We start from the raw sequence: 21,410 nt of genomic DNA on the forward strand, positions 1-21,410 counted from the left end.
GTATAGGGAACTTAATATTACCGATGACCTTTCCTTTGCGAACTGATTATGGACAATAACAACACACGCTTGATGGGATACTCTTCAATCACGTGATTAACACCGTTTTTTCCTTCACCAATATTCCTTATTTGGTAATACTTGTTAAACGAGCCTGAAATTATCAACCGAAATACTGTTTTATTTCCATTTAAGGTCACCATTCCCAGGGAGATACCCCAGGCTGTGGACCAAGAAGAGAGAATGACCTCATATTCATTTGGCGGCGCTTCCCAATACCTTAAGCGAAATAAAAGTGTCCTCCCACCGCCCTCCGGGAAATTCTTCGTAACGTAGTGACAGAAGAGGAAATCCCGGATGAAAAAATTAGATCCTATAACAACGACTGTGCATGTTCTCAACCTCGCCTCCAAAAAACAGAAGATTTTCTCCTTTGTTATGGCGAAGTCCACCACAGAAATGCTAGCTAACTATAGCGCGCTAGCTTATTGCATGGTGGGTTCGTGCTTCTAGAGTTCTTCTTAAATTTATGTGTCTTTCAAAATTGTAATTTAATTTCTAAGTAGCAACATGGTCCTACGTGCTTCCCTCGAGCTGCGTGACCAGCGGTTAAATCGGTGCCACGATGGACATGCGCTTTCGTGCAAAGCACATGGAAAGGAAACATGGCGGGCTTTACGAAAATTACAAACTAAGCCATCATTTGCGCGAATTTTTCGGGAAGCCCAGAAGATATAGTTATTTTAGAGCTTAAATCTAGTATTCTGGCGCGTTTTGTTTTCAATCATGTCTTCGAGTTTTGGAGATTTGCTGCAGCAGGCAGAGCAATTGACTGCTGATATGGACAGTGGCTGGGAATTGCCCAGGGTCGAGAGAAACCTCCATCAACTCGCAGAGGCTGGTCAGAGGTTATGGTCTCAAACGACTGGTGTTTCTGGAGCTGATGTTCAAGTGAAGGCGTAAGTGTGTTCAATATGCTAAACAATCAAACAAAACTGGGCTTCAAATAAACTAATGACACTTCCTTATCGATCCGAGTCAGCGCCTCACACAGGACTTGAACAATCGATGAAATCATGATCGGGAATCTGATCGATTAATCGATTTCAATCTATGCATATTTGTTCCTTGTTATCGATTTGTATCGGCCAATCGATGAACAATCGATGATCACGTAGTAGTAATTTATGTTTATCGATTACCATCGATTGGAGATGAAATTTCGATGCTATCCAATTGATCGATTTCAAACGATTTTCGATGATTATTGATAATCGAAAAGCTGTGCTATCTAATTGATTGATTTCAATCTATCTTCAATGATTATTGACAATCAATGAGAATAACAAATTGCAGAAACTTTTGCATCAACTGTTCACTGATTATCAATATCAATCAATTGATTGTTATCAATTGTCATCAATTTTCACTGATCAGTAATTTCATTGATTGTCCAGGTCCTACTCACAATACATCTGGTTTTTGTCCACGTCAGATAATACTGAGGCATTGTTGTTTGTTAGGTTAGGAAGTAAGTAAGTAAGATCATTTGTTTATTAAACATGATGAAAAATGAAAGCATTATTTGCTTGAGGGGTCATTGTTAAAGTATCCAATACTCCTTCTCTTTGTCACTAGAGGGGAGATTAACACACAATCATCTTATTTTGTCCAACTTCGTTAATGCCACCAGTAATTCTCAATGATGTTTTGCACAGTAATGGACATTCCAGTTTTTTTGTAATCAATCCCCCATCCCTCTTCTCAAAGGGAGGCCAAATTTATAGCTTACTATATCTTGTTGTTGACACCTGTAAAGGGTAGGCCTTGTCCCAAACATTGCCTTCCATGGGAAGGGGTGGTTCAAATAGGAAAATGGAATGTATATGTACTGTTGGGTATAAAGTGTACAAGTGTCTCATGTATGTAGGTAACACCTGCTGCCCAAAAATTCTTTGTCAATGAAATTGTGTGAAAGTAAAACCAAAATGGTAACAAAGGCTAGTTACAACAGATTAGTGAAAATAGTGGTGCAAGTTTTCTAGTCCAATCACAAGGTAGTAAAACAAAAACAATGCGACTTATGACTTTTGATACTCCGTTGAAAATTTCTCTCTAGAAAAATTTTTTTTTGCCTTCTCAGTTCCATTTTACTTGGCACCAAAGGCTTTGATGTCCCACGCCTTTCAGAAAAACTAGATCGTCTTGACACCACAAAGACATTTGAACCTCTTGAGCCTGTAAGAGAGACTGATATTCAGGTAAAGCTTGGTACTGTCTGCTGCTAATTGTTTTGTGTTTTTAGTGGATTTCTGTTTCGTATGATACTCACTCCTTTGTGTAAATTATCCTTATAATTTTCATTTGACAATTATCTTGCAGGGTTTCCTTCGGAATGAGAGAGAAAATGCAATTTTGGCTGCCATAGAGGAAGCAAGAGAAAATGTTAGCTTCATTATTGTTTGGACTCAGTAATTTTTCAATCAACAGTTGATTGATACTGAACCCTTCTCTTAAAATATTCCTTTTACCATTTCTTCAATCAGACATTTAATCAGGCTGAAAGACATCAGTGGTCCTGTATGGAGAGTGAATGGGAAAAAGAAAAGGAGAAAATTCTCAACTCGCTACTGGGAGCTGGGCAGGAGACACTAGATTTCTCAGGAGAAGCAGAGGTTTGTTTTGAAATAATCATCTTTAGTTGTAATACTGTGTGCTAGTAATGCTGCTTTGAACTGGGATGCACTGCACTTGACTGACTGTGATGTACTCTTCCTACAATTTTTTTTTATTAATTATTTTTGTTCTATGCTAAGGTGTTCACAACAAGTTCTTTGAGTTTACAAGGTAGAAGTGCCCTTGATGCTACAGAACAAGCTTATGCCAGACAGGTGAAGTATAAAATAGCAAGTAATGATCTGTAAGTGCTGATGCAAGAAAGCACTCAAGTATATAGATTGTTGTTGATTGCCCTCCTAAGGTTTCATAAACTTCTTAGTTCGATCTCACTATTTGCAGTCTTGTCAAACAGTACTCCATCTTTAAACTATTCCAACCCATAGTCTTTGGTGGTTTGTTTTTATTACTCTAGTGATTACCTACCCAAGGAGTTTATTATTTTAATTTCCTATCAATCTTTACCCTTTAACTCCCATGAGTGACCAAGACAGAATTTCTTTGCATTATCAATACAATATCAACCAGATAAGTGATGAGAATGAAGGAAAATATTAATTTGGGGATAATTAGTTAATCCAATACTAAATTCTCTGAACTAGCATTATAAGAATTTTATGTGAAAAGATAGAGGGGCCGCAGCCAGGATAAAACATCTTATGAAATTTAAAAAACGATCTCTGGCTAAAACTTTTAGAAATACAAGAATTGCCAATCACGTCTGGGCCAATAGTCACGCAATAGACTTTGATAATGCATCTATTATTGACAAAGGCGGTTTCAGAACAAGAAAAATACTAGAAGCGTGGCATTCCAAGTTAACTCCCAATGCAGACAACAATTCCTGTCCTTTGCCCGGACAATACAACATTCTTTTTAACAAACATTCTTAGTTATCAGCATTTTTAATTTTTACTTTGTACTTCACACCTAATATTTTTTACCTTTTTATCATTTTAGCCGTTGAAGGCTGTAGTGCAAACAGCCGAAAGCTTGTATTTCTAAAAGTTTTAGCCAGAGATCGTTTTTTAAATTTCATAGGAAGAATTTTATGGTTGACAGTAAGGAGAATTACAAATTTGACTTGGGAGTTAAAGGGTTAATGCAATTGCATTCAAACACATCTTTCAATTGAACTAATTTTTTATCTTGAATTTCATTACAGGTTTATATCCATAATGAAGCCCTCATTCAGTCAGCAAGACACAACATAGTGGATGGATTTACAGCGCTTATTGACAGATTTGAAGATCCGGTGAATACTACTTGCCAACCATATTGATTGAATGACTAGCTTACTACCACTAATCTACAAGCTGAGTCAATCTGATTTTTCTCCATTTATTAGATCATCAAGGGGATGTGGATGTTTATCAAAGAACTTGGAGAAGAACTTCATAGGTCTCATGGTTCCTTGCATATTCTGGCAGAGACAGTTAGGTAAGTTTTTTTTGTTTTTTTTTTTGTTTTTTTTTTAATGAGCGGTTAAATTACTTCATGGGCAATAACAGCTATTTGTTTCTGGGTGAAGTAACTGCTTAAATAGTGTAAAACTTTGAACAGTATGAGCAATAAGATCCCCAAGTGTGTCTAGCACCTAATTTCTCCTTACAATATAACCCTTGAATCACACTTTGAGGTCATGAGAGTAAAGGAAATGATCACAAAGAAGTTCTTGATTGTTAAATAAATCCTCCTTTTCAGCTGCTGAGGAAATGTATAGAGAACAGTATAGAGAATATACATACTGATGTAAAAGTGTGAAGGGCTAAATCGCAAGGCGTTGAAAATGGCTAATTTCAAAGTACCTAGCCCATCACAAAACAAAATTCAACTTAAAATTAAAAAGTTAATCTGGGAAATCAAAATTCTCACAGTAAAATCAATATGCTTACAGCTAAATTAGAATTAAGCAAAGGTAACAAACAAACTGACACAAAGGTCTTTGTTGCTGTAAGCTTGATTTTGTCTTAACAAGGTGTTTGCAGGTTAAAGCATAAGCCTCTGGACAACCCCTCTTGTTAACTTTAAACTTTTGAGAGAGGGCAGATCACTTTGAAGAAGAAGGTTTTGCACGAGAAGTAATTTAGGTTACACTTAAAATTCCTCTTTTATTCTTTTCTTTCTGTTTTCCTCCTCTCTGACAGGTTTTCCTTAGATTTTCAAGTGGCATTTATTAAAATGGCCAGAAGTTTCTTGGAAAGAAGGTGAATATATAAATTGTGTAATACTTTTTGAAGAGCACATTCTCTTTTTATTATTTATTTGTTAATTTGGCTGAAGAGCCTGACTTATCATGTGTCTTATTATTTTAGATACTTGCAGTTTGTTCAAGACAGTGTATATAGCAATTTGCCTCGAGCAAAGTTGGGAGGAGTTCCAGGCACTCTGCAACTGGTCAAGAGTTTTTTGAAAATTAAACTTCCTTCAGTTGTACAAGGACTTGAGGTCAGTTCCCCTGCAGGTTTCTGGTTTAACATATAACATGTTATCAGGGTTGTTATTGCAAAATGTATTAGATGTATGATCTGAACCAAGGAGACAGCCAAATTTATAATTTTTGCTTTGCCCCACAGGATGGTGATGTTGATGGTGCTCCACTGTGGCCATTAATTTATTACTGTCTGCGATGTGGAGACCCTAAAGCAGCTTTACAAGCAGTGCAACATGTGCCGTAAGTAGGATTTTTTTTTAATCATATACATATATAGATATTATTATATGACCAGGGCAAATAATCTCATTGTTTTAGTACAAGTCTCCTATTCTGTAGTCACTCCAATTCTAAAATGATAGGCTCAGGTTTTTATTTATTAACAAAAATGTGTTGCTTTCCTCAGTTTCTATTGCAGAATAGATGACAAGGAGAGTAGCCAATCAGTTTGCAACATTTGTGATTCAAAGCTTATAGACTTATAGTAATGTATGTTGGCTCTTTAATCTATGTGCAATCACATTTTTTTCTTTGAACTCCAGACAGCATTTGGCAGAATTTCGAGACTTTTTTGTGGAATATTTGAACAGCGAAGAGAGCAGGTAAATGATGATATGCAGACCTGCCACATTGTGCCTGTTAACATAGAGAGTGCTTTGAGTAAAAGATGAACCTAATCTTGGAAGTTGTCATCTCTCCTTAGGCTCAGTCCCAGCTCGGAAAGCAAACTACGGCTTCAGTACAAAAGATCTATTCGTACAAGTCAGGATCCCTTTAAAAGGTAAATTTTTGGCTTAGTGATGTATAAAATCAGCAAAATGGAAACTCTTCTTGATTACAGTTTCTGAAATACATCAACCTTAACACTTGGCTAATGACCTTTAGTCATCCAATTGGATAAGATTTATTTGCATAAATACTCTGTAGTCAAGACTTATGAGCAGTTTAGTGGACCAGTTGTTGAAATAAGTATGAGTGTTTGTTGGGTTACATTGCTTGACAGGGCCGTCTACTGTCTGATTGGTCAGTGTAATGTACAAACAGATTCTCATCAAGAAGTTGCCAACAAAACTGAAGACTACCTGTGGCTTAAGGTATACTGGTGCATTGTATTATAAGAAATGGGAGAAATGACTGATGCTTTGAGAGGCCAAATTTTATGTTTCACAGTTCATGCGAAGTTTTTTCCTTGACAAACTGGACAGATATTAATGAAGAGTGTAACCCAAAGGATTATGAAAAGGCAATATTAGAGACATCATGTCAAAAAAAATATATTGTTTACAATGATTGCTTTGTCTATATTTTTTTCTTGATTGCTCTTTGAGAATCGAGGATTATGAAAATGTGTCTGTAACAAAGAAAGATGAAACAGAACTGGTATGAAACCATTTTGAGCTAAACTTTGTTCTAAACTACATGTACATCATGTTACACATTGTTTGCAAGAAATTGGTTTTATTAACGTTTCAGAAGATTGTTATGTGGTTAACGCACTTCGTAATAATGTCATCATCTTACAGCTCTGTCAAGTGACTGTTAAAGAGGAAGAAGGGAATAACAATAGTGTTACCTTCCAAAGGCTGCAGACCATGTTATTGGAAGAGTTTGGTATGCATGGTTTTCATTATGAAGTATTAATTAGTGTTACATTAGAGTTGTGTAAAGTGGAAGGGGAATATTCTACATCAGAGCTCCATGTCTGAATATGAAATAACTTAAACCATAGAAATTAAGGTGGCAAATTTCACAACCTTTGATTCCCCTGAGTTGCATAAGTTGAGTCTTAGAGCCAATAAAATCAAAGCTAAACTTACCATTCAGTCAACACAAACCAGACTTTCAACACTCAACTAACAACAACTCACAACTTGCACTCAGGTTGTCAAAACATCATTCACCACTTATGACAACAGTCCTTCTCAGGACTACCCTCACCTTGACGATCAGGCAACGCCATCAAAATGAGTGTTGCTTTACTTCAAAATCGGATCAGTAACGCATTTTGATCTCCTAACATTCTCATTTCCAACAACAGTTTTAAGTTCTCTATTATTTTCCTGTCAGAAGTCTTGTTGTGTTCTAGTGTTTTCTGATAATTTTCTTATGAAGTAAGTAGTCATTACTGTTTTCTTCTGGTTAGGTGAGGCACACTTTAATGCATATCAAAAGCCTTTGTTGTACTTTCAAGTTTTGTTTTTGACTGGACAGTTTGAAGCGGTAAGTTGTTTTCATTCTAATAACTTTGTCAAAATTCCACTCTAACAGTCTACCTACTTGTTTTTTAATGTCCTGTTCTTTTTTATACCATGGTTTTCCATACTTGTAACAAGTATGAAACAGGTATAACAACAAGTGTAACAAGTATAGACAGGAATAATGAAAAATCTTAGGAGCAGGTGGGGCAAAATGATATGATTTGTTTGTGGCTAGAAAGTCAAAAGATTGGTTTGCTAGAAACTGACAAACGACAATACTTTCGGCTGGATAGCAATTTATCCATTGGATAGCATCATCCACCTAGTCTTTGAACAACTGGACTCAGACGATTGGTGTAAATGATAACCACCCATGGTCTGAGGTTTCCTTTACACCTAAATACTTTACTTACTTCCTGTTGTTTTTCCTATCTCAGAGTTGTTAGACTCTTGAAGGTGCTATCATCATTTTGTTACTTAAGTATACTTTCTGTCTTACTTTTGTTGCTGTAAGTATTAGCAACACACTGTTGTATTTTTGTGGGTGGAAAATGCACAGTCAAGGAATAAAGAGCATTTTCTTGTGATGCTTGAAGTTGCACATCAAATGAGGAACAGGGTAACAGTGTTAAACCTGTACATGTAACTCAACAGATGATTTACTTTCACTTTGAACAGGCCATAGAATTCTTGTCACGAGCAGAAGCCTTTAGAAGTCATGCTGTGCACTTCGCCATTGCACTCTTTAAGATGCATGTTATTTTGTTGCCTGAGTCAATCCAAGCACAACTTTGTAAGTACAGTGATTTAAAAGATGATGAGATAAATTTTTAAAGCTATTTCAAGCATGGATAGATAATTTTCTTCTCATGTAACATGTGATAGCTTCAAAAGTACTTCAGATCCCTTTTTGTATGAATAGCCCTAAACCATGGAGTGGGCCCAAAATTTTTGGGCACCACTACTGCACTTTTCTTTCTGCAGACTGGCCCCTTTTATGGTTCCATGAATTTCATAGTGCTTTATTTTATTCCCCCCTTACATTGGCCTTTTGATATTCCTAACGTTATGCATCAAAGAGTCTGGAAATCATCAGTTGACTCCTTGTTAATAATACGCATTTGTTACTGACAATTTTTCAACTTTGGTGGGTTTATTTCAGTGACTTCCAGTCCTAGAGATCCTCAACCCAACAGAAGATTGAACTTTGCACGTCTGATCATGTCATACACACGGAAATTTGAGGTTACTGATCCAAGAGAAGCTCTTCAATATTTCTTTTTGTTGAGGTGAGTTCAAATTAGAGTTTTGATTTCACTCTTCATTGTAATAAGAAAGGATCATCATTATCCTGAAGGGTTCTCCAACTTAAAGTAATGCTTTCTTTTTTGCATGAAATTCTTTCATTCTAGTGATATCCATTTTCTAAATCAACACATTTTGTTGATAAAAGTGGTATTCTTTTCAATTATGAAAAGCCTTCTCTGATAAGCAGAAATTATTTTTTCAGCTCTCAAACACTTAAAAAAAAACAACAACAAAATGTGCTAATCCTTTTAATTGTGTTACAGTGTTCACACCAAGATTTCATTTGCATATTTGTAGAGGTAAAGTAAGTTTTATTGTTCACATTTTACAAATTTTTCATCATAACTGATTGATTTTTACATCTATTGTAGAGGAATGAACGGACCGCAGGGAGAAGACCTCTTCATGTCCTGTGTAAGTGAACTGGTCTTGGAAACTAGAGAGGTAAGTTGATGATTGATGACTCCATATTGTGGATTGTCTTAAATTGTACTGGCAGATCAACAGTCAGACAGACTGACTGACTGACTGTCTGAATGACTGATGGATAAGTAGGTAATTAAGTGTTAACAACTGAGTTGAAAAGGTAAATTGGCCACCATAAAGGGTAAAAAAGCTGACGTTTCAAGCATTAGCCCTTCATCAAGGCTAACACTCAAAATGTTAGCTTTTTTACACTTTACAGTGGCCAATTTACGTTTTCAACTCAGTTGTTAACACTAAATTACCTGCTATACTCTCCCACCAATGCAGCACCATAGTTTCTATAGAAACTTACCCCCTTTATTCATTTGATAGATAAGTAGACAGACAGACTGGCTGACTGACTGTTTGACTCTTAATAAGGGGTCATGTTTGTAATATATTTTGAATGTAAGTGTGTGTTTTATTTGTTTTACTTTTATTGCTATCATCTTCTGTTCACAAGTATGATAAATTCTCATAACACTACTGTTGGCAAAAGATTATTTTAATCTGGAACTAAGACCTTGTGCCTTAAATTACTTAATGAGTTGGCTAAATGACCAAAAGTCCTACTGAGGGAGTGGACTAAATGCCCAATTGATTGTTTGATATATCAGTCAATATATCAACTGATTATTATTTCTGTTTTTTAACAGTTTGAAATGCTACTTGGAAAGCTAGAACCAGATGGAAAGAGGAAGGTAAGAGATCAGTATTAAAAGAGGTACTAAAAGGAAATGTAATACCTTTTCTTTGCAATTATTTCACTAAGATTCTTTTACATCTTTAGTTAATACCTATTGTTTCTTTTGATATACTTTTAGCCTGGTTGTATTGACAAGTTTCACAGAGATACTACAAAAATCATCGAAGTTGTAGCAAAGGATTCTGCCGAAAAGGGTTTGTCTGAGGAGGCTGTCAAACTCTTTGATTTAGCCAAGGTACATGTGCACTTCTTTTACACAGATATTTCTTTTACAAAGGATCAATATTTCCCACATGTTTATGTGTGGACATGAATTTACCTATAAGTTCATTTTTTTTGTTTTTTTATTTTTTTTCTATACAACAGAATCATGATGGAGCCCTGGAGATCCTGAACAAACTTCTTAGTCAGGTAATGATGTGAAAGTAAGACTTTGATATAATCCATGGAAGCCATAGGTGTTTGTTGGAACAATTCACTCCACTCTGGTGCCAAAGGCTGAAAATATAGTGACTATACACTAAACAATTGATTCACCTTTAATACAGAGACTTGAATTAGCAGAGGAACAATGAAAAATAGCTGGCTTTGGGAATATTTTTTCAAAATTTTTATCCCTATGTTAGTGATGTAAGCAGTTGTTTTTGTTCCTGTCCACCCTTTCAAATTTTTTATGTTGAAAACTTAAAGTTAGCTGCATTTCACTCTCCACCAACAGAAAGGTTACTATGATCAGCAATTGAAAAGGTAATAATGTCAGAGTGAGTACCTACCATGTAAGTATCTACTTATCACAAAGAAATATATATTTCCTCATTTCTTTTTAGGTGATCTCAGCATCCAGTGGTGTTCAATCTCAACGGGATAGACTACATACATTGGCTTTTGACTTAGCACAGAGGTACGTTTGTTTGTAAAAGAAACTAGGTCTGATGTGCTTTCTGGTACACATGTCATTTTTCAAGTCAGTGTGCACAGTGTACAATCAAATATGTAGGTATTACAGAGTATGAATTTGTTTCTTTAGAAATAGCAAGGTTCTGACATTGTTACACCTCATGAGATGAATCAAATTTACCTTTGGGATTTTATTTGTAAACATGTATTCATATGCAAGACCTGATCTGTTGTTTGTGTAGCTTAAAGCAGTGCAATCAGATGGTCAGTGCCACTTAAACATAAGAGCAGAGCTCATTAGCACTAATCCAAGCCAACATAAGTTATTTAATAAATGTCATGTATTTGTGATTTAAAATTGCCACATTTCATGCCTTATGAGTCAATACTTTGTTCTATTTTTGCCTATAGATACAGAACATCGGGTCATTCAGCAAGCCAAAGTAGAATAGGCACATTTTTCCTCTTGTTGGATCTTATGCAGTTCTTTGATCTCTACCATGCTGGCCAACATGACACTGCTTTAGATGTGAGTTTTGTATTTGAACAGATATTTGCAGGGGTTTCTGTACATCTCCTGCTTTTAGAAATCTGTTACAGAACAAATAAACAACAAGCTAAGGCCATCAATATCTTACATAGATTGTGTACCATAGGGAATCTTTTTCAAGTCAGTGCACTTTACCCACTTTTTTCATATTTCTCTGTAATTTGTTCACCTGAAACAAATTGGCTGTTTCTTGATCCTTCTATTTTTTTCCTTTTTGAAAATTGGAAATTCTCCAAAAGTAGCTGAAGGGGAATTACTCAGTGAATAAATGGTAATGATTTCTACTTGCTACAACCATACAATTGGCATTTTTTTCTAATTTTCTGGTTGAGAGTAATCCTGAAAAGGACTGACTGATATCAGTGGTAGTGAGTTATGTTGGACAACTTTAGCTGAAGTCATCATTAGAGTTAAGCGTAAGAGGCAGCCATCCGAGTCAAATAACACTATGACCTCCATTCAGGTTGTTAAGTCTACAGCCCTTGTTGCCAACAACAGAGGGTTTCAAGGACAGCCTTGCCTCGTTGGTGTTCAGACTACACTAGCAACTGCTATTCCTGAGTTCAAACCATTTACAGTTTAGCTTAATGTCTTTCTCACAGGTCATGCAGAAGCTAAGACTAGTTCCATTGGGGATTGAAGCAGTAGAGGAAAGAGTGACAGCTTTCAGGCAGTACAATGATGAAGTAGGGAAATGAAGAAGAAAAAAACTGTTTAGGGTCACAACTTCTACATTTGAATGTATTTTCTTCAGTAAATTACTCCTACCAAAGTTGTCTAAAGTTGTTGTCTATGAACATTCCTCCATTTCCTTGGCATCCAATATCTTTTAATCATATGTTGGATAAAAGATTGAAATTACTTTTCTTAAACTGAGTCATTTCTGTCCTGGTGAACTGTTTTAGAGTTGATTTTTCATTTGCAATGATATTTGCTTATTCGTGATTTTTCCTTGACGTGTGAAGTAATAATTGTGTTCATCTGTTGTTCGAGCAGATACGACGAAACTTACCAGATGTGCTTCTAGCAACCATGAACATCCTATACACAAAGTATCGTAACGCTAGGTAAGTGATTTCACTTGTGATAATTCCACTTAATATTTGGTGTTATTGTTTTCTGACTCGATGAGATCCTTTTTGGTCCATCCTCATCCCTTTTCATATGTCAGTTAGGGTAGTAGAGTATGCAGACCATTTGCTCGTCTCCACGGTGGCGCAGGCACAATTCCTGAACCAAGTGTTTCGGGGAGTTTGAATTTTGGTTCGTTTTGATCTTTGCTAAGAGAATTTTCTCCTAATTCTTCAGTCTACATCCCATCGAAATTCAACTCTGCAAATTTCAGTGCAACTTGTAATCAGAGAACGATGATCCGTTCTATGGATGTGCTACTGCTTAATTGTGTTGATGTTTTTTTGTAATATTTACTCGTACGTTTATTTATTTACTTATTTATTTATTTATTTATTTATTTATTCAGAGGGAGTGGTCAGAGTCCTCTGACTGGTAGTCAGAGAAATCTGAGAGATGATGGTGGACATGAGAGGGTAAGGCTGCTTCACTACAATAATTTGCATTGCTGGCTCAGCAAGAACTGGTTCACTCAGCCAGTGATATATTTAGTTTCATTTGCGTAATGAGATGGGAAGAATGAGCTCATTACTCCCCTCCCTGGACAGATTTGCAGGTTGCCTTGACATCTGATTGATGCCCATTTACACTCCTGGCTAGAAAGGAATTATGGGTTCAAACCTGGATCACTCGATCCTCTCGTGTGTGTGACCAATGTGCACGATCCTTAAAGTACTACCTCTCTATACTGTTACACATAAACTTGACTTGTAAGTGTTCAGTGGGAGATTGCATCCTGTTTAAGCTCTTGGTCAATGGTAAAGTTTTCTGATCTCTTTCAGTTTCGCGATATTTTGAGGCGCCAAGCGCGAGCCCTGATCACCTTTGCGGGATTAATTCCGTACCGTCTTCCTGGAGACACGAACGCACGGCTGGTGCAGATGGAAGTCCTTATGAACTGACACTTTATTCCAATGGTTTCCGATGTGCTGTAAGTTCAGTACTGAATAGGAATTGATAGACGAAAGACCTCAGGCGCGGGTATAATCCATCGTTGTTTTCAACCTCTGTAAAAGCAGTTTTAATCTAGGGAGAGTTGTTGTGATTTATCGGTAGGTTTTCTCTGTAAGTGTTATTAGCCTGAACACAAAAACGAAATTGAATTGTGACAGCCATAGTTTGCCTGGCCACGCCTTGAACCACAAAGTGCATTAGGACTAAGAAGACTTAAAGCGCTTGATACTTCTTTTGAAAAACTCTACCCAACGGTTACTATGTCTAAAAGCGTGCGAGCAGAGTTCTGCCAAACGTCTCGTAGAAAGTTTTGATGGGGAACTCAAGATTTTTGTGTTGAGATTTACGTGTGAAATTCCCGTTCTCATCTTTCAGGCTGAAGAGGCAAGGAGACTAAAGTAAAGACTAGATTTTTCTTTTAATTGTAATCTTCTCAACACTGTTCAGCTTAATGTTCTTGATTAATTAAAAAAAAGTGTTCCTGGTTATCTCTTGATTATCTCGCTTTGAACAGCTAATTGAGTTTATTATTTCTAACCTTCTCACGGCCGAGCTTGTGATCTAAATGTCGTTACTTGGACTTTCACGCAACGTTTTTTTCAGTTACTGCGTGACAATGATGACCCTAGAAACGGTCATCGAAAAGCTAGCTAAAAAAAACTCTTCGAGTATCAAATCCTGGCACGACTGTCGCGGTGTGAATATTAAAACTCGCGGCGCATCCTAAACTCTAACATTAAGAATTCATGATGGAAGTCGTTCTCTAAGATCATAGAAATTTTTAGTGTGTGGCTCGTTTGCGTTTTTCAAACGATTTGATGAGCCATTTTGGAGGAGTAAATTATAGGAAATAAGAGCCAAGTAGAACAAAGGCTATGATGGGCATGTAAATAAAAATATACTAAATGTTATCAATTTTAACGTACACCCTTCAAATGTCTTTGTACCGTTCGACAATTTGCTTTGGTGATTTGTTAATGTAAATTTTGCGTGCTGCAGCCATCTGGAACAATGGCTGACAAGTCCTAGAAGACATGTTTATAAGATGTCTGTCGCACTAAATCGGTCTTCTTTGTAATCAGAGTAATGTGAGGCATTCTGCCAACAGTTTCGTCCGCCTCTGCTGATAATTCGATAGATAAGCTTTGATCCGATCACTGACCAGAAATGAGTGTCCAATTTAAGTTTATCTGCGTCGTGGTGTATTTACACTTCCACACTACTATTTTAACGGCATTATAAGGACATAAGGCCCACCCTCTTGACTCTTACTGAACGACTCGAATTCGAAAGAATGTTACGTCAACTGTGTGTATCACAGCTATATAGACGATAGTGTGCTCCTTGGCGTTGGTATCGGCGGTTTTCCGTGTGAGCGATTAGGAAATCCTTTTAAATCTTTCGCTGTGAATGGGTCCCTGGAATCTTGCACGAGATTTTGATGCGAAGGCATATTAGGTTCCCCGCTTGCTTGACTGATATTGACGTAGGGAGGTTTATCCTTTCTCGTAATCTCATTCGGGGCAGGAAAAGAGCTTGGGCCATGTGCGTTGACAAGGTCCTCGGAAAGACTCCTCTGCCTCTCCTGTGATGGTGCTAGATTGACGTACGGCACGCGATTAACTTCCATGAGCTTCCTTCTCAGAATTTCGATCAATTCCATTAATTCATCCGTGGTCCACTTCGTTTGCTGAATGGTCTTTTTAAGCTCACTTTTCATCTCGCATTCATTCAATTCCACGCCGAAGGTGCTAGTGAAGTGAGTTCTGTAGGACCAACACGTTTCGTTGGAATCTCCAGGGTTTGGCCCATTTTCGTCGTTTTCTCGTCTGCTGCTGCCATGACTTCGCCCATTTTCGCGCTGTGAAGCACGGTCGAGTGGCATTACGGATTCTGCGTCAGTTGGTTCAATCGCAAAATGTGGAGATCTGTCGTGTGGTATTTCTGGTCTTCTTCCGTAGGTTTCCCCTTCACAATTTTCACTTATTTCTTGTTCTCTTGGATTTTGGTTCAGCCAAGTTGGGGTAGCTTGTCTTAAGGCGAAGGTTTCTGGCGCAGGCGAGCTCTGTTCAGATGTATTTGCTGGTGTGTGTGGTGCTCTTTCTTTCCCCGTTTGCTCTGGGAACACGTTTCGAGGATTTTGTTCCTCAACCTCATTTTCTGTTTCCGAAGATCCTCCGCTTTCGAATTCTCTCAATCCCGTTTCTTGGGCGTTCACCGACTTGTTGCTATTCTTGGGTTTGGTCCCTGTGGCCAAGTTCTTTGATCTTTGATTTTGCAGGCGATTTATCTGGGCGAGGGCACTGTCTAATTTTGCCTGTGTCTCCAAATACTTTTTAATGTTAGTCAGGGACTCGAAGTCATCATCGCGTGGACTAGATATCAAAATGTTGTCGCAAGAAGCAGCTTTTCTCGGTGGAATTCTCACCGAGTTGCTTTTTTCCTTCGGAGCCTGTTCTTTCTTTCTTGCCGCCCTGCTAGGATCCTGGCGGAACATTCTTGGCATTAACGTCAGCGACTGAAAGAACTTTCTCTTTGTGCTCTCTCCATTCATGCGGTGTTCTTCTTTGCTTTTTGCTCCAAGACTCGGTAATGAAATTTCGTTATCGTTTTCTGTGTGTTCAAAGAACATCTTTTTGGAACAATCAGGGTCGAGGTCATCGAAATTGTTGTTTTCCTCGTCACTTTGTTCAGAGGAGGCTTCCTCATCTTTCTGCATATTATGCTTTTTATTTGTATTTGCCTCGCTAGATTCAAAGTTCAAATCCAGATCGGCCTCCTTTTCTCTCGAACTTAGGGGGTCGTCTGTTGCCTCAGGAAGTGCTCCGTGTTCGCGGCGTGGTAAATCAGATCCTGTTTGCACCGGTCGTAAAACGCGCACTGAGAATTGCTCGCGTTTTCTTTCAACTGGTAAACCTTCATCTGAAGGCACATTTGCATTTCTGTCGACGGATGGTTCGTAAGCTTTTCTTTTTGTGAAGGATGCCAAGAACAGAGGTTCTTCACTTTCATAGGGAATGTCTCCTGAAATTTGCATTTTACAGTTTGCGTCGCCTACGTCGCTGTGTTTTGACCCTTCCTGCGGTTGTGACATGTCCTCTAGTAGCTTAACACAGATCTGGTTCAGTGGTAAACTATCATCATTTAAGTCATTCGTCAGACTTTGTTCAGATAATACTACCTGCTTGTCTATTGTTTCGAAAGAATTTTCTTCCATTTCAGTTTCTTGTTTGTTGTCAAAATTCTTTGTTAAGTCCTCCTGGGAAGAAGCATGGGATCGTGTTGCAATCAAGGCCACCTTTGGCGGAAGGGGAGGTGCCTTCATTTCCGAGAAGCTCTCAGGCTGAAACTTCTGAAAGCCTTTCTCCTTCGTTGCAGTTTCTTCTTTCATAGAGGAAGGATCAAGGGCAAACTCGTAGCCGACTCGTGAAACTTGCCTTTCTGTTGTTTCTATTCCTTGTGCGCAATCGAAAGGGAAACAAAAATGCTGTAACGACTCCAAAGAGCACCTCTTCACGGGATCACTCGTAAAGGAAATACAGTTTGTGTTTGATAACTCATGTAGAACTGTTTCATTCGGTAATGCTTCTAGCAGCTTCTTGAATTCAGCTCCCCAGCGAGAAGTAAACCTCTCTCGAGACATACACTGGGCAACATTCATCTCTAGTGTCGATGGGAACATTAAAAGAATATTCTGTTCGCGAGTCGAAATGGCATAAACTACTTCTTCTTCAATCTCGCACTCCACGAGAATCTTTCCGAATATTGACCTCTGCTTTGCTCGAGGGTGTTCTGAAGAGCCGTCAACCATAGCTTTATTTCCATAAGACACGACACGGACATTAACTGGAAGTGTGCAGTTCTGTAGAACCTCGTCTGTAGTAAATATTCCATGATTAGCGAGGACCTGAAACCTTCCTTCCAGGGTCAGAGGTAAATCCACTTGTACGGGATCTTTTAAGTTTACGATGAAACATCGTACAGTACTAAGGTTTAAATACGGGGGGTCTCGACTGATTTGCAATATATCTCCAGCGAGGAGGCCGAACAAAGGAACGTTCTCGACAATTCGAATGAACGCCGCAGAAGGAAGTTTTGCAATCGCGTCCAAAGTGGTGAACTCATCTTGGGAATGTTCTGACACCAACTCTAACTTCAAATCACTTATTCTTGGCAAGCAGAGCGTTCTCCCACTACTTGAATGCTTTGCTTTTACTTTCCTCTCTCTTTCCACTTTGTAGATGATCAGTACGTCTCCAGTTTTAATGCTTTGATTCGCGGAGGTTCCACAAAATCCTTTGTCGACCTGGACCATCTGTGGAAGCTCAGACACATTTCGTGCGATGAATTCTTCAAGAGACATAGTAACATGCGCCTCGCTGCTCAATGGCAGTGATAGTGATGGTTTTTCCATCCTTATTACAAGTGTTTCGAGTTATGCTAAACGTATTTGCCAAAACGAACTAAATTACCCGATGCATAATGACTTGCTATTAGTATTGTGGTCAAATCACACTTCATCGACTTTATTTAGAGTATGACTTTATTAACAACCCATTCATTGAGGTCAGGGGTCGTCTTCTCGGAAAGATCCAGTGGATGGAAATATATTTATTCTAAGAATAACAATAGTTGCTGATAGTATCCCTTGTTGTATTGTTTCGCCCTTTCACGGAATAAGGTTTCTACCGATATCTGACTGATCTTAAATTCCGAGATGCGCGATGATTCTTCTTATGTAGCCCAGCAACCCTCAACACTCTGAAGATCATAAGATCTGTGTATGCAGTCTGTTCTTTATTGTTACACCTTTCCGGCAAGCCAAGAGATAACTGTCTAAAAACTACACTGCATAGATGACAAAGGTTTCGTGGATCGACCTTTTTTCTTCCGCTTTACTTCACTGCTTTTCGAACCCGTGTCACAGCTCTCATGATTAGTCATTAGGGAGCACAATCGCGGTATTATCATCAAGCGTTCTTGTTAAAATCTCATAGTGTTTGTTCACTGTAATTCAGCAGCGCTGCCTTCATCAACACAATAATAAGATACATAAATCTTGTTTTATTATAAGTTTCTTACTAATCCAAGTCTTAACAGGATTTTTGCTTCGGTTTAGGTGTGTTCAGGAAATCGCAGTGATGAGATAATTAGCGTAGAAACAATGACCGGAAGTGAGTACGATTCTCAGAAACGGTAGTATTTTAGGACTGCGTTATCCTTCGTAAGTGTTTTTATATTTAAACAAAGTAATGATTACAAGAAATACTCTTACAAACACCCAGCAGGCGTCAAGCGAATGATCACAGAATTTGTTTTCAAAACTTTCAAACAAAGGAAGGAAGACATTTTGCTTTTAATTTTTTTAAGTCCTCTCCGGCCATGTCCTTTCACCATCAGTGGGATTGCAGAGCACTAAAAAAGCCTCGTTTATCACGGATTTTGTAAGTTTTGATCGAAGTTCGTGCTAAAGGGAGGTTCTTTTTGATCCTATTTATGTTTGTTGTGAACATTATTATTAATTGAATTATTCAAATTTAAATCGATTTGTTTTTCTGGTCCACGTGTTTTTTATTTCTCTCCGAGTACTCGTATTATTAATCACTGGGCCTCCTTTGGTGACCAGTTTAACTTTATAAATACCAAAAGGGACACCTAATCGAAGTAAAAGTAGGCATCTGTCTCTTCAGACGCGACCAAAGTATTAGAGACAACGAAACACAATTGTATAGTTGTTAGCAAGAAGGATCCCTCTTTCGAGAAGCCCTAAGAATTTTTACTTCCCCTTTTTTTTAATCTCTTTTAAACTTTTTCAGGCACAGCATTATTTAAATCTAATTGCCAAAAGAAAAGCAATAAAAGGTTCCAGATATTCAGTAACATTTTAACGAAAGCTTTAACGCCTTTTTCGGTTTCCCCCTTCAGGAACTACACGGTAGGGGGTGCGTTACATTCAATCATAATTGTAAGAGAACATAACCCTCTTTAGTCGTTTGGCAAACTGGCCGGGAAGAACAGGCATAAGCCACAATTTATGGCTGTTCACCTTTTATTGTACACTTTCAATGTTAAAGGATGGAGGAATTGAACTAATACTGTAATTCTGGTACAATCGAAACAAAACAAAAATGGTATTTAAATTCACAGAACTTCAAATTATTTCAAGACCGATTTGTCGATGTGAACTTTGTTCACCCTATTGTTTGCTTGTTTAATCACGCGCCGATATGCATCGACATTTAACTCACGACAGTCAATCAGCACTAGATGAGCAACTTTTTCATCACCTTCACCGAATGAATGACCTTCGAAATCGGAGTAATACGCTGAAACAGATTTCCGTCAATGACAACATACTGCGATATGAACAGTTCTATAGTTTGATAAACGTAGCGAACAACTGTTACAAGAATACTAAGAACATTCTTTTGAAGAATACATAATAAAGTATTATGGGTGAACTTTTTTTGTTGATCGAATTATTGAAATTCATTTCCAAAGGAATTTAGATGAGGAGGGTTGCGTGACTGTAATATGATCGAAAAGGCAAGAAGCGGGCTAACAATAGAAAGAACGTTTTCCGTGTGTGATTTATCTTTGATATCTAAATCTATCAGATTTCAGAGAACGTGCTTGGTGTATCCCAACACTTGAACGCACCTTGTCCGGTCCTTAGCTGACCATTAAGGAATGTTGGACACCATATCATTTAAAAATTTCTTTCTCCACAAAACAATTTTTTTAGTATTATTTTGTTTTATTTTTTAATTCATTTATTTATCTATTTATTATTAACTATTTGACACTTTAACGTGATATGGGAGAAGCTTTCGTGTAGATATGTGTCTAGATATTTGTTAACTTTTATATTTTATATTCCTAATATTATATTTTTAATTAATATTTACTGTAATCAGTCCTTTTTATCGTTATATTAAGTTACTTCTGCTCGTAGTTCAGCCATGTACACATGATCCCCCTGCTCGGATGTGGATGGCAACACGCTTAACATTAATAAAATGATTGATTAAAATCTCATAGTATTTGTTCACTGTAATTCAGCAGCGCTGCCTTCATCAACACAGTAATTGAAGATATTAATCTTTCAATGACCGGTAGTGAGTACGATTCTCAGAAACGGTAGTATTTTAGAATTTCGATATCCTTCGTAAGTGTTTTTATACTTAAACAAAGTAATGATAACAAGAAATACTCATACAAACACCCAGCAGGCGTCAAACGAATGATCAGAGAATTTGTTTTCGAAATTTTCAAACAAAGGAATCCATTGATTGATTTATTAATTGTTATCTCTCAGATAAAGTCTGGAGTTTGGTGGACCAAGAAATCGCTGGGGCTCTTAACATGTTGTAACTTCGAATAAGGAGTCAACCAGAAAGTCAAATCAAGGTTCAATTCTGCTGTTCAAACGTGTCCTTTTCACGCATCCCCTTTTAGGCGATCCAAATATTTTTGTATCTCTGCAAAGTCCACAAAATCGTCTTCTCTCCGAGGGGAGATGATTATGTTTTCTTCAGTTTGTGTGCGACGCGGCATCTCTGTCTGCTCCGCAGCTGGGAAACCGCAAGGTTGTGAGTGTTTAGACCACGAATTTTTGTCAGTGTTGTCAGTGCCTTCCGCCTTCTGAGGAAAGCTGTTTTTCTTTCGCATATCTGTTCGTGAAGATCCTCGTTTTTCAATGTCACCGTTAATTGTGACACAATCCAATCTTCTTTTTTCGAATTGTGTCACGGTATCACCAGCTCTTTCCGTTTCTTGTGTTGCGATAGGTGCATCCTCAGGAACCCTCATATCAACAGGCTCGAGATAATACTCTTCTTGAAAGTTCTCTACGTTGGGCTGTATTCCATCCGTTTCTTTACCTCGCTGGTCTTCCATAAAAATGTATACTTCTTCTGTTTCCAGTGAATAATTAAAGGATTGATCATTAGGTTCTAGATCAGCTAGTCTAAAAACACGTCCATCATCTTTGACTTCTGTATACACGTCATCGGCGATAACATCAATGTAGTAATCATCATTGCTCGCGTCCAATGCATCCTGCTTAATGGCCGCACTCCGCTTCGTTGG

General features: G+C 37.8%; 1 protein-coding gene across 1 annotated transcript; it reads left to right on the forward strand.

Annotated features, from left to right (window-relative positions):
• The first annotated feature begins 61 nt into the window (after positions 1 to 61).
• Positions 62 to 13,807, forward strand: LOC113675606 (nuclear pore complex protein Nup93). The gene is made up of 28 exons (XM_089199711.1): positions 62 to 959; positions 2,144 to 2,261; positions 2,383 to 2,445; positions 2,547 to 2,675; positions 2,817 to 2,891; positions 3,842 to 3,931; positions 4,025 to 4,116; positions 4,824 to 4,883; positions 4,992 to 5,124; positions 5,253 to 5,350; positions 5,653 to 5,712; positions 5,814 to 5,891; positions 6,114 to 6,204; positions 6,634 to 6,721; positions 7,254 to 7,330; positions 7,987 to 8,101; positions 8,471 to 8,597; positions 8,988 to 9,060; positions 9,738 to 9,782; positions 9,906 to 10,022; positions 10,154 to 10,198; positions 10,615 to 10,688; positions 11,096 to 11,213; positions 11,837 to 11,920; positions 12,231 to 12,301; positions 12,715 to 12,781; positions 13,148 to 13,296; positions 13,695 to 13,807. Exons 1-27 carry the CDS (start codon positions 787 to 789, stop codon positions 13,265 to 13,267), a joined length of 2,481 nt encoding a protein of 826 aa, XP_089055837.1. The 5' UTR covers positions 62 to 786; the 3' UTR covers positions 13,268 to 13,296; positions 13,695 to 13,807.
• Positions 13,808 to 21,410: the final 7,603 nt, after the last annotated feature.

This window comes from Pocillopora damicornis, chromosome 3 (genome assembly GCF_964200805.1).
Source record: "Pocillopora damicornis chromosome 3, jaPocDami1.2, whole genome shotgun sequence".
Taxonomy (NCBI): domain Eukaryota; kingdom Metazoa; phylum Cnidaria; class Anthozoa; order Scleractinia; family Pocilloporidae; genus Pocillopora; species Pocillopora damicornis.